Source organism: Mastigoproctus giganteus, chromosome 7 (genome assembly GCF_048544385.1).
Source record: "Mastigoproctus giganteus isolate SK-2022 chromosome 7, ASM4854438v1, whole genome shotgun sequence".
NCBI classification, from domain to species: domain Eukaryota; kingdom Metazoa; phylum Arthropoda; class Arachnida; order Uropygi; family Thelyphonidae; genus Mastigoproctus; species Mastigoproctus giganteus.
Window position 1 is genome coordinate 186,905,001 of NC_143581.1, and position 11,098 is coordinate 186,916,098.

General features: G+C 35.2%; 1 protein-coding gene across 1 annotated transcript; it reads left to right on the top strand.

Moving 5' to 3' along the window:
* Positions 1 to 360: 360 nt before the first annotated feature.
* On the top strand, positions 361 to 10,514 carry LOC150083413 (uncharacterized). Its single transcript, XM_090377256.1, has 6 exons — positions 361 to 743; positions 3,654 to 3,709; positions 7,583 to 7,687; positions 7,951 to 7,983; positions 8,279 to 8,320; positions 10,236 to 10,514. The coding sequence occupies exons 1-6, from the start codon at positions 656 to 658 to the stop codon at positions 10,302 to 10,304; spliced, it is 393 nt and encodes a 130-aa protein (XP_090233382.1). The 5' UTR covers positions 361 to 655; the 3' UTR covers positions 10,305 to 10,514.
* The last annotated feature ends 584 nt before the right edge of the window (positions 10,515 to 11,098 follow it).

Here is an 11,098-nt window from a genome sequence, read left to right on the forward strand (position 1 = left end):
AATCGTAAAACAAAACAAAACTTTTTTTATATAATACAAAACTATTTATTGATGGCTGCATGTCTGCATTCCTCACGGAACATGTACTGTAGATTCGCCATCCCTGTTTTAGGAGAACAAAAAAGAGTTGATATTTGAACCAAACACTCCCAAAATGGGACATCGGTTCTTGTTAAACTTCTCATTTTCTGTTTTGTTTTAATTAATCTTATGGAATCGTATGTGCAATTCATTAGCGGAAATAATTTAACCCTCACAGAACTCCTACAGAAGTTCTCTCCGATAAGGTTGGCCTTTTCCTGCTTCCTCCGATGAAGGTCAGTAGTGAAAAGCAAAGAGAGTGTTACTCCAATTCGTAAGAAGCGCAGTTAGAATGAAGGGCTCTTCTAGTTATTTAAATTATAAAATTCCTCTCTGTTTGATATCATCCTACAGTGGTAAAAGTGTTTACAGCTTCGCTCAATGAACTTGTCGATAGGGAAAATAATGGAGATTCGGATAATGGGTCTGTTTTTGGTTGTCTTTATTTTTTCTCCTTCCGTTCCCATTGCGAAATAAACGTGAAGGTCACGTGATAAACTTGTGGCGATAAAGGCAGTAGGTTCTTCGACAAAATCCGTTATGTTCGTTTAACTTTTCGAAGTAAAGCAACAAGATGTCATGCGTAAAATTAGCAATTGTCATACTCCTCTTTGTGGCCACCTGTATGAGTGACGAAGATACCCAAATCGATCTATTGTGCTGTAAGTTTTGATTGTACTCTTATTCATTAGTCGAAAGCCCGTTTTTGGCTGGATTTTCTTAATTTCTTACACAAAATTATATTATGTTATTTCTCTTTTTGTCCCTTTATGTGATAACCTTACGTCATTCACTGAAACAATTTTAAAAAATCTGTCAGCAGCTGTTTCGATTTAAAGATAAATAATTTTCTAATAATTTTGTTTGAAGGTGGCAGCAGTAACTCCAACCATATAATGACCTCACCAATATTTCTTTTCTTTCAGTTCAAACAGTTGATATTTGTAGGTTATATATCGATATAAACAAAACTGCCATTATTTTTCAAGATGGTGGATGAAAAAAAAAGAATCTAATTGAATATACATTTCTCTTAGCTTCGAATCTCACTTGTTTGAAATTGTATATGAAAAAGTCAGAGAAGTATCAAGATGATACAAAAGGTGCCCAGACAGAGGGCGCAACTGAAATGAGGAAGCCAATAGAGTCTCTTAAGCTGTGACGAGAAAAAAAATATTGTTTTTCGCACACAGGGCATAAAATCGGTTAGCTGCAGTTCTGCATTTAATTAAGGCTGACGAGCCTGAGTTAATTGCATTTTATTGTTTAGGATTAACTTCAAAAATACAAACTTTTTTTTTTAAATTACCAGATGAGGGATAAAGATGAATTTCATACGAATATAATCCCAACTACCCAAAGAAATATCTTGTCCCGACTTGAGTATTCCTGTGGGTATTAGAAATTAAGATTAGAAAGTAAATCATTGATAAAGTCAATCAGAATTCTCGATTATATCCCAAATTACGTTGAGGAAAAATTTTTAATTTAATCAATGATTTAATATAATATTGAATCCTATGGGATTTCTTACAAATAAAATGGATTGGAAATTATGGATAATTTTGAAATGACAAAGGACTTACTTCAAAATGTTATTATTATATTAAATTGAATGATATTCCCTTGGTTCAGATGTGAAACCGGTAAGTTTTTGGGCTGAGAATTAAAAAACCTGTGTGTGTGTATGTGTGTGTGTTTGTTTGTTTTTTGATAAAGATCGATTAACTATAAAACCTCGAGTGAAAAGACTTTTAAGAAGTTCTTCCAATATGGTGTGACTTTAGACTTTTCGAAACAAGTGACAGGTGACGACTGGTCGTTGTATGTTTAGGTACAATGTCTGTAAATTGTGTGTGTTCTGTAGTCGATTTGTCGTTCGCTGACGAAAAACTCGAGTTTCCGGGAGAAAAAACCATCACCTTAGACCGCCTAACTGAGTCACTCTGTGAAAATAGCCCATAAAAATTCCTGTAATTTTTATGGGCTATTTTCCTGGAATTGACGGGATTCTAACTCAGGTCTTTTCTCCTTCCAGTGTGGGGAGGACGGTGATTGTACTAACTGTGGTGATGAAATTACTATACTATCCACAGAGACAGAAACCTATAAACACTAAAACATTGATATTTCAAGTTAAACTCTGGTAAACGTAAGTCTACAATTCTTACCTTCATAAATAATTGTGAAAAATTATACGAGAGTTTCTCGTTTGAAAAACAGGTTTATTGAAGAAAAATTATGAGGAATATTGATATTACCATCCAGGCGACTTATTTCAGTTAAAAAACAGAAAAAGAAACGTGATTTTCTGACCACCAAGTTTCAAACTTTATATTCCAAAATGAGGCATTTGTTTTACATACAGAAAAGTTTAGACAGTTTAAAGTTTAGAGCGAATTATTTAAAGTGAAATAACAGGGTTTCTTATTTGTTACACAACTCATTGGTTAATGATGTGTACTGCAGTTAAAGAGCACGATGCCATTGGACACGGAGTCAGGTATATTTGGATAGTTTCATTGTGAAAGCAGTAAGAGAGATCGGGATAAATTGTAACATTTTTTGCATTTATTTATATAATAAATAAAATTATTTATATAATGAAATGATTGGTAAATTTATATAAAGAAAAAATTGTTCTTTTGTGACTGAAGATTATTTCAACAGAACCATACTAGTAAAGAGAAAACTGTTAAAAAGTAGGTATATAAAAATGTGCAATTTAATAATTCTTTATAATCAGGTTAATTTATATATTTGGTTCATATTTAAAAATTTACCTTCTTTATTTGTAAAATCACGAATTAATTCTTTAAGGTTCAACTTTGGTACCTTTTTGTGCTCAATAGCTAATATATAACGAGATTATATAATCTGGTTTTCTCTATAGAATTTCTTTTACAGTCTTTTATTATTTTTAATTTACTAAATCCTTCGAAGTTTTCTCTCAAATTATAACAAAAATCTACGAACGTCTGCAAATACAATATAAATATTTCGAATAAATTTTAATGTTACAAATTTCCTTATTTGAAATTTTACACTGTCCCCACGACGAATTTAAAGTGTTATAATTGACCAGTGTTACAATTTACCCCATCTTTCCTACAACGTTTAGTGAGATGCATAAAATAGGATTTTCCTAAAAGAATGTTTTTTTGGACCATTTTTTGCTCTAAACCATTTTTGTAATGACGAGAGACATTCAATAATCAGAATCGAAACAGGCCTGTACCAAATTAGACTGAAATAAAACCCTGAGAACCCTTTGAGCCATTTATGAAAACATTCTTCGTAGCAGTGCATCAAGCACACTAAAAACAGGTAATATTTGTCTATATGAGCAGTTCTGACGCTTCCACCTCTCATGCAGAAAGACATTTATTAATTTTATTATTAATTACTATTAATTCCGTTATTAATTTGATTCACAGTTAATTTTGTATTTATTTTTAATAAAATGTTGTTGTACTGCAAAATGGGTTGCATTTAAATGGATTTTTTTGCACGGATTTTCATTTACAATTTAGTTGCATTGAGTTCTGATGTCAACGGTCTTTTTATTTCAGCGTCTGAAGAGTCCCGAGCGAAAACAGCTGGATGTTTGGATTTACTTACCGAACCTGTAAGTACCGAAGGGTAGGGGCGTAAGTATATCACGTTCCTTCACAATCTCGAATATTTTTGCTATTTAAACTAGTCCAACATAATTAAAGGTTAATCTGATACTACATTGACGCGAATTCATTCGTTTTTCAGTCTCATAAAGCGCTGGTAAGACGAATTTCATGAAAAGTATGATGCATATATACACTTCTGGACAACATTTGTAATTTTTCAATTAATAACGTGTAACCCCATTCTTTAGCACGATTCGCTTCACGAATTCTCTTTGGTAAGGATATAACTAGACTTTTAAATAGTTCAAATCAATAATAGGGCATTCTGAAAACAGTCGAACCCCTAATTCATTCAGGTTTCATGGATGCTGTTGTTGTGGTTTCACTTTCCGTTCCGGATAATCCCATACGTTTTCAATCGGTTTTAAATCGTGGTGACTTGATTAGCCAATTTAAATGCTCTACCTTCCCTTGTGTTCCTCATGGCAGTGTAAAATAGTAGCGGCACTGTGAACCGGAAAGTTGTCATCCTGGAATGTAGGAGTATCCTCAGAAAAAGCACAACGTGATCTACGAGAATATTTGTATACCCTTCCTGATTTAACTTGATTGGTATTTCAATTAGGGGACTCAGCTTATGATGGTTAAAACACTCCAAAGCATCTTTGATCCGCTACCATCTTGCATGACACCTTTCATACAGTCTGGGTGAAATGCCTCATTGCTTATCCTGTGAATTCGGTACTTGGCTTCATTACAGAAGGCAATATTTGTATTCGTCAGACCACATCACAGCTTCCCAATGATCAACAGTCCAGTGTTTATGCCATTTAGCTCATATTATTCGGGCCTTTTACACAGCTATTAATATTGGTCTTTTTCGGAGGTTTTTACTCCCGATATCCACGTTATGCAATCTTCGCAGCGCTCTCTCAGAAATCAACTGATGAGGTCCTCGGTTAACTGTTCTCAGCAGCTCTTGTCTTATTTGAAATCATTTTTCATTTACTGGGCGCGATATTCATCGCCGATTATGATCACTTAGCAGAAACTCCCGACCACAATAATTTTGATTGATTTCGAATCACACCATTCCTTAAAAACTCTTTTTACTGTGCTTTCTGAAAACTCAGCAACTTCAGCTGCCTCCTAATAGAATGTCCTTTAGACCTGCTAAATTCTATCACTCCTCTCTGCAACCCATTAACTGCGCCTCAACTATCGTGTTAGAAATCTTTGCTTCTTCACTCACTGGTGGTACACCTCCAAACAGAGAAAACGGGTTAAACTTATAGGATAATTTCAGTGCTGTAAGCAAACAAGCGTGAAAGATACTCGTGTTCAATCTGTTATATGCTTTAAATACCATAATTCACTAATTTTTTTATCCAGTGATGGAATATTATAATAAACTGCAGACTATTCACGGTTTAAGACGTACTCTGCAATTGCGACCATGTGCATCTTCAAGGAAAACGTGTTAACTCTGATTAAAAAGAGATCTTTGCTTTCGCACATAGTTTTTCATCCAAACAAGTTAGTTTAAGTTTCCCCTTTGTTCAAACTGCGTTCGCGAATTCGTTTTGTTCAAAATCTAAATCTTGTTATACACAGGCAAGCTGAAATATTAATTAGTATTATTAACATGGAAGGTCAACCTTCAGTCTTCAAACAATAAAACAGCGTGTCAGTGAATGTTCTTGTGAAATGGTGTTATTGCACACAGGAAATGAAATCATTTATCCATTCATTTCTCTGTAGCAGCGTTTATACTCTGAAGGCCTTTGCATTTATTTGTTTAAAATGCGAATCTCTCATTCAGCTTCTAAATTCATACGGTACTTTCATAAATTCATATTTTTCAGTTATATCAACTCTCTTATATTAAATAAATGAAAAAAATAAATTTTTTAGCAATGCTCAAATTAAAAACATAAAAAAAAACACAAAAAACAATAAGACATAATAAAAGGACTCAAACGAGTTCTGTTATTGTGTATTATATATATTAGCTGTATTTAACTCTAGCCTTCTGTATATTTTCGATTTCTCTAATTCAATTAAAAATCCAAGCTTCTTTTATCGGTAAATGTAAGAGGACGTTTTAAAAGTTCGTGAGTATAAAAGGGTAGGGGAATAAGCGATAAAAATTTCTGTACTTAATGAATAACACTTCAAATAATAACCTACCAAGATTCATGCAGTTTCAGTAAAGTCTATTTTTAAATACAGGTCCTGAATTCAACAAAGTTGTGTGCATGAGGAAAGATGGACAATATCCATCACCGTGCAGGCATCCAGTATTTCGATAAAAGGGGCTAACTCCAAAGGCAGTTCATGAGGATATGGCTATTTCATTGTAAAGAAGTGGGCAGCAGAATTTAAACAAGGTAGAGAACTTGGAAGATGACTCACCGTCCGTCACTGTAGAAGTTGTTGACAGTGTGCATGATCTGGTGATGAGTCAGCGATGAGTGATATTTCGGTACATTGCCAGTGTATTGGATATCTCATGTGAAAGTGTGTACCACATAATAAAAGAGATTCTCGCTATGAAAAAGGTGCCACACCATGAGTCCAAAAGAAGTTGTTGACAGTAGATCAAACACGCACAAGAGTTATCAAGTGAAGTGAATATTTGCAGCGTTTTCAAGCAGATCCAGCAAATTTCCTTGCAAGGTTTGTAGCTAGGGGTGAGACGTCGGTCCATTACTATACTTTCAGCCAGAGACGGAGGAATAGTCCAAACAGTGGAAATACAGCCCTTCTCCCGTCCAAAGAGAGTCATGTTGAATCCTTCTACCGGCAAGATGATGGAATCGGTTTTTTAGAATGTTGATGAGGTGTTCCTAGTGGGTTACCTTCAGAAAGGCCAGACAGTTAGAGGGACTTATTATGCAGGCCTTTTGTGGTCGTTCTGCGAAAATATCAAAGGAGAACGTCGAGGAAAACTCAGAAAAAGAGTCTTGTTCTACCAGGCAACGCCTACTCACAAGTCTGTCATTGCCATGGCTACACTGCATTAATGAGGATTTCAATTCGACCATCCCCATTCATCAGATCTAGTATCACCGAACTTTCACCTATTTCCTAATTTGAAAAATAATACCTGGCTGGCATCCATTTTCCCACCAACAGTGACGTCATTGTTGCAGTAGCTGCATTCCTGGAGGCCGAAAAAAAGGTTTCTCTTGAAACCTTTTTTTCGTAGTTGCAATCAATGAATTGCAGCATCAGTGGCAAAAGTTTATTAACACCAAAGGGGACAATTTGAAATCCCAGCAACAAAATTCTTGCCAATGTTGCACGGTTGCATTAAGGTTGGCGTTGTCGTGTTGAAGAAACTAATATATAGCCAGGCCTTACTCCGTCAATTATTTTTTTGAACTTGTTAAATCTCTCAGTGTATCGGATTGAAATAATTACAGTTCCCTCTTTCCAAAAATTTGTCTTGGATAATACATTCTTGAATTCCAAAACACAGTTAACGTTACTTTGACACTGATGTTTGGACTTTGAATTTTTTTGGACATGGAGATGTTTTATGGCAAAATCTTAGGATTGTCTCTTATTTTCTGGATCACAGTGGCGAATCTAGGATTAAATTGCTAAAATAATATTTAAAATTTCATTGTTTTCAGCAGTCAAAAACTTAATAACTGCTCGTTGTTGAACAGCGTGTTCCAAGAAGATGCTTCCATTTAAAACATTGCAACTTTTAAACGATCAGCCCGGAAAGAATGTGAAGAGGAGGAAAAGATCAGGGGGATAAATCCGTTACAAACAATTTCGCTTTAAGATGCTTCTACTAATTACTGTAAAATAATTAAAATAAATACAAATACTTCATTGGATGCGTTTAATAATTTTTTTTTCAGGTAAAAACCAAGGCTAGAGAGTGTGTCGCGGAACGTTTCGCTACTGAAGACCATTTCCCAGAGTTTGTACATCAGATGTGTCTCAATTCATCTTTGTCCTTCTGGGTATGTGTCAGTTCTAATTTCACGTCGAAATAGATAACAATTAGAGTCACCTATAAGATATTGATTATATAATTGCAATATTTATCAACACACCTAAACTTAAACATTATGCTAAAAAACAAAATTTTGTATGAAATTTTCAAATATCGATGATGACTTTTATGATTTAAATATAAATTTATTTACAATTTTATTAATGTGAGCTGAATTTTATTAATTCAGTTATAAGATATGAAATTTTGTATTTCATATTACTTTTACAGATAGTGAGATGTTCAGAAGAAAAATTAGCAGGTGTAAGTATCTAAAGTATCTCTTCTAAGCGAGCTTCCACAGGCCAGAGTTTGCAAAATAATATTTAATCATATTTATCCTGATTTGAAAATTTATCTACTTTTAAGTACAGTTTTGATTATTCTAAGAACAAATTTTGATTAATTGATCATATTATTAGATAAAACATTAACTCAGATATTTAAAAACTTAATCGTATTGCAGAAATAACATTTACCAGTCACCTATTCTTAAATATTTTTCTTATATTGGAGAAACTTATTGCATCTCTGAAATGAAAATACTTTCCTCTTTCAGACTCCCGATCAGAGAATGATATATCGACAAAAAGCTGTTCAGGTGAGTTCATTTATTTTATTTTGTACTTGTAGCGCATAAGGACACATTTAGAAACATTTGACCGACTTGTGATAGTAGAAGAAATGAAGGAGCTTTCCATAACATACATCTTCCATGTAATGTTGTAGTCTGCAATTCTGTACGGTGGTGAAATCAGGGATTTGGCCGTTATGACTTCACTATGACAGCCAGTTGAATATTTGTTATTGAAATGGCCAGTACAGAAACGTGGTCTCCAACCAATGCACCATTCATCCGATATAACGAAAGTTCTCTCAAATATATCGCTTTACACTAGAATTTCCTCAATCCACCCAGCAACCCATTTGATGGGCTGCTGGATGAATAGAAGCATCTCTATTCCAGGACATTTGCCAGTGGGGGATCGCTCAGACACGCTCAGAGCCAAGCCAGTCTTATGGCTCAGACCCTAGCCAGCCCTCACAACTCAGAACCAAGGGACTCCAATTCGAGATCGCCTCGAACTTGCTTGCTGATTTCTCCCAGTTCCATTACTGACAGGACCTTATAGTTTATATGTGAGGCCAACAACTTTGTTGTTGGCCTCACATATAAACTTTTTCTTTAATATCCAACTGATGATAGCAAGGTGTTGACATCGCTAAATAATTAAATTTCACTGTAATTTGTTTACATTCTGTGATATTGAAATTGCAGCACCCAAGTTGGTTTGTTGTTGGTGGGTTTTAGGCGCATCAACAACTTAGGCCATATTGCATCGTATATAATATGTCAGTGAATGCTGTGTGTTCTGTGGCTAATTTTCTCTTCGCTGGACAAAAAGCGGGAGTTTCCCGGAGAAAAACAACGCTACCCTCTCCAGAGAAGATTAACTTAGCCACGTTGTGAAAAAGGCCCATAAAAATTCCTCGCATCATTGACGGGATGCGAACTCAGACCTTTTCCACTCGGTGTGGGAAGGATTTTAATCATTTATATCTCTTCTCCAAGATATATAAATGATTAAAATACAGGACCAATCAAGCGGAAGCATCGGCTGATATGAAAACGAACGTAGAGATCGTGGAGTTCAAAGGAACACGTGAGTGACGCAGTTAATTGGCTCTGTCTCGCAGAAACCAATTTCAGAATTAAAGGAGAATGCCCAGACGTCACGTTTGACACCGATATCAGCAACTCAGAGATTTCGACAGCGGGTGGATTTTCGGCCTTCGAGAGGCTGTTCGGTCGTTTCGTTGTGGTTCCATTGGTGTTCGTCAACAGAAATCTAACTGCTCGCCGAGATTTTGGGATCCGTCTCCTTTCCCTTTCTTACTGGGGTGCCTGACGCCATTTTTCAGCAGGAAAACGTCCGAACACATACCGCAGGGGTTTCCTCTGAGTGTCTTTGCGGTGTGGGTGTACAAACTGCAGCGTCTTGCGACTAAGTGATTGCGAGGAGATCTGATTAAGGTTGTTTAAGGCTTTGAGTCGATGGACCAAGCTCAATACTGATAACATTCTTCCTCTTGGTCAGACTAAGCACATGAGGAGGCATAAATTCGAATTGAGGAAGGATCGTTGAAGGATAGATGTGCGGAAATTTGTTTTCAGCCAGCAGATGGTTGAGTGTTGGAACAAACTCCCATCTGGTGTTGTAGAGGTGGATAGTTTGAATAAATTGAAGGAATAACTAGACAAACTGTTAGAGAGGGACAGAAAGGAGATACGGGAAGTGTTGGTTGTTTTTTGTCTGTTGCCATATAAACTTTATTTCTGACATCATTTGCCGCTAGTAATACTATTGAGAATTACGTGAACTGAATTGGTAAATTTGCGATGGACAAAAAGTTTAATTGATTACATTAGAACGTGTAATTTTTTCTTAATAAAATCTAAATAAGATGTTTTGCAGACACTATTATTTAAAGCACTGTGTTTTCTTGTCTTACAGAAGTGTTCCGATGAAGTTGCGTCAGAACAACTTGAAAAAGTGGTTATGTCACTTCTTTCCTCCGCATAGCGAACAGCACTTCGAAGATATAAATATAACTCGTGCCAGAGACTCTCCCTTGAATTCTCCTCCGCCCCAAGATACTATTATATACAGTTTATTATTTTTATTTAAATATTAGTGTGGTTCTGGTAGTTTTCTTCGACCATTCTTAAGGTGTTACGAAGCCCGATTTGAAAGTTTAATAAAATTTGAGTAAAATAAAACAGTCTAAGCATTTTTTTGTGTTTTATTTCTTTGTGGTTTCTTTTATTCTAGATTTCTCCAATTTAAGAATTACAACGAAGAAATATTCAGTGAGTCAGCAGAAAATTATTTCTTTAAGAGATAGATATATTTTTATTTTGTTTAGCAAGAATGCTTTGCTTCATTCAAAATGTCCACTTGAACGAACACTTTGTTTTAAAAATGTGAGGTATAAAGTATGGTCAAGTACAATACATTCTAAGTACAATATACTCCTTGGATTGTAATGCATTCTAACTAAATGCGATTAAATTAAATATGTGAAAAATGAATTAAATATTAAGGAAATCAGATTGACTCTAAAGACTAAAACTACAGTTTTTTCATGATTAATTTTTAACGTTTACACCAGTTTATTTTTATTCTTAAATCGTGATTAGTCAGGGTACCGCGTTTCTACATTTCATGCATCCTGTGGTCGGTTTTCGTGTTTGGCAAAAACCCGAGCTTTCCTGGGAAAAAAAACCTTACAACCCTCGTTTGAGAGCGAGTAATCCGACTATGGAGCAAAGGACAGATAGGAGGAAAACGAATGCAAAACCAACATTAAACACTGG

Excerpts from the sequence above, each read along its gene's own strand:
- LOC150083413 (XM_090377256.1), top strand. The coding sequence starts at position 656 with ATGTCATGCGTAAAATTAGCAATTGTCATACTCCTCTTTGTGGCCACC. Across the intron at positions 3,710-7,582 it reads TGGATTTACTTACCGAACCT|GTAAAAACCAAGGCTAGAGA; the intron begins GTAAGTACCGAA and ends TTTTTTTTTCAG. Across the intron at positions 7,984-8,278 it reads CAGAAGAAAAATTAGCAGGT|ACTCCCGATCAGAGAATGAT; the intron begins GTAAGTATCTAA and ends TTCCTCTTTCAG.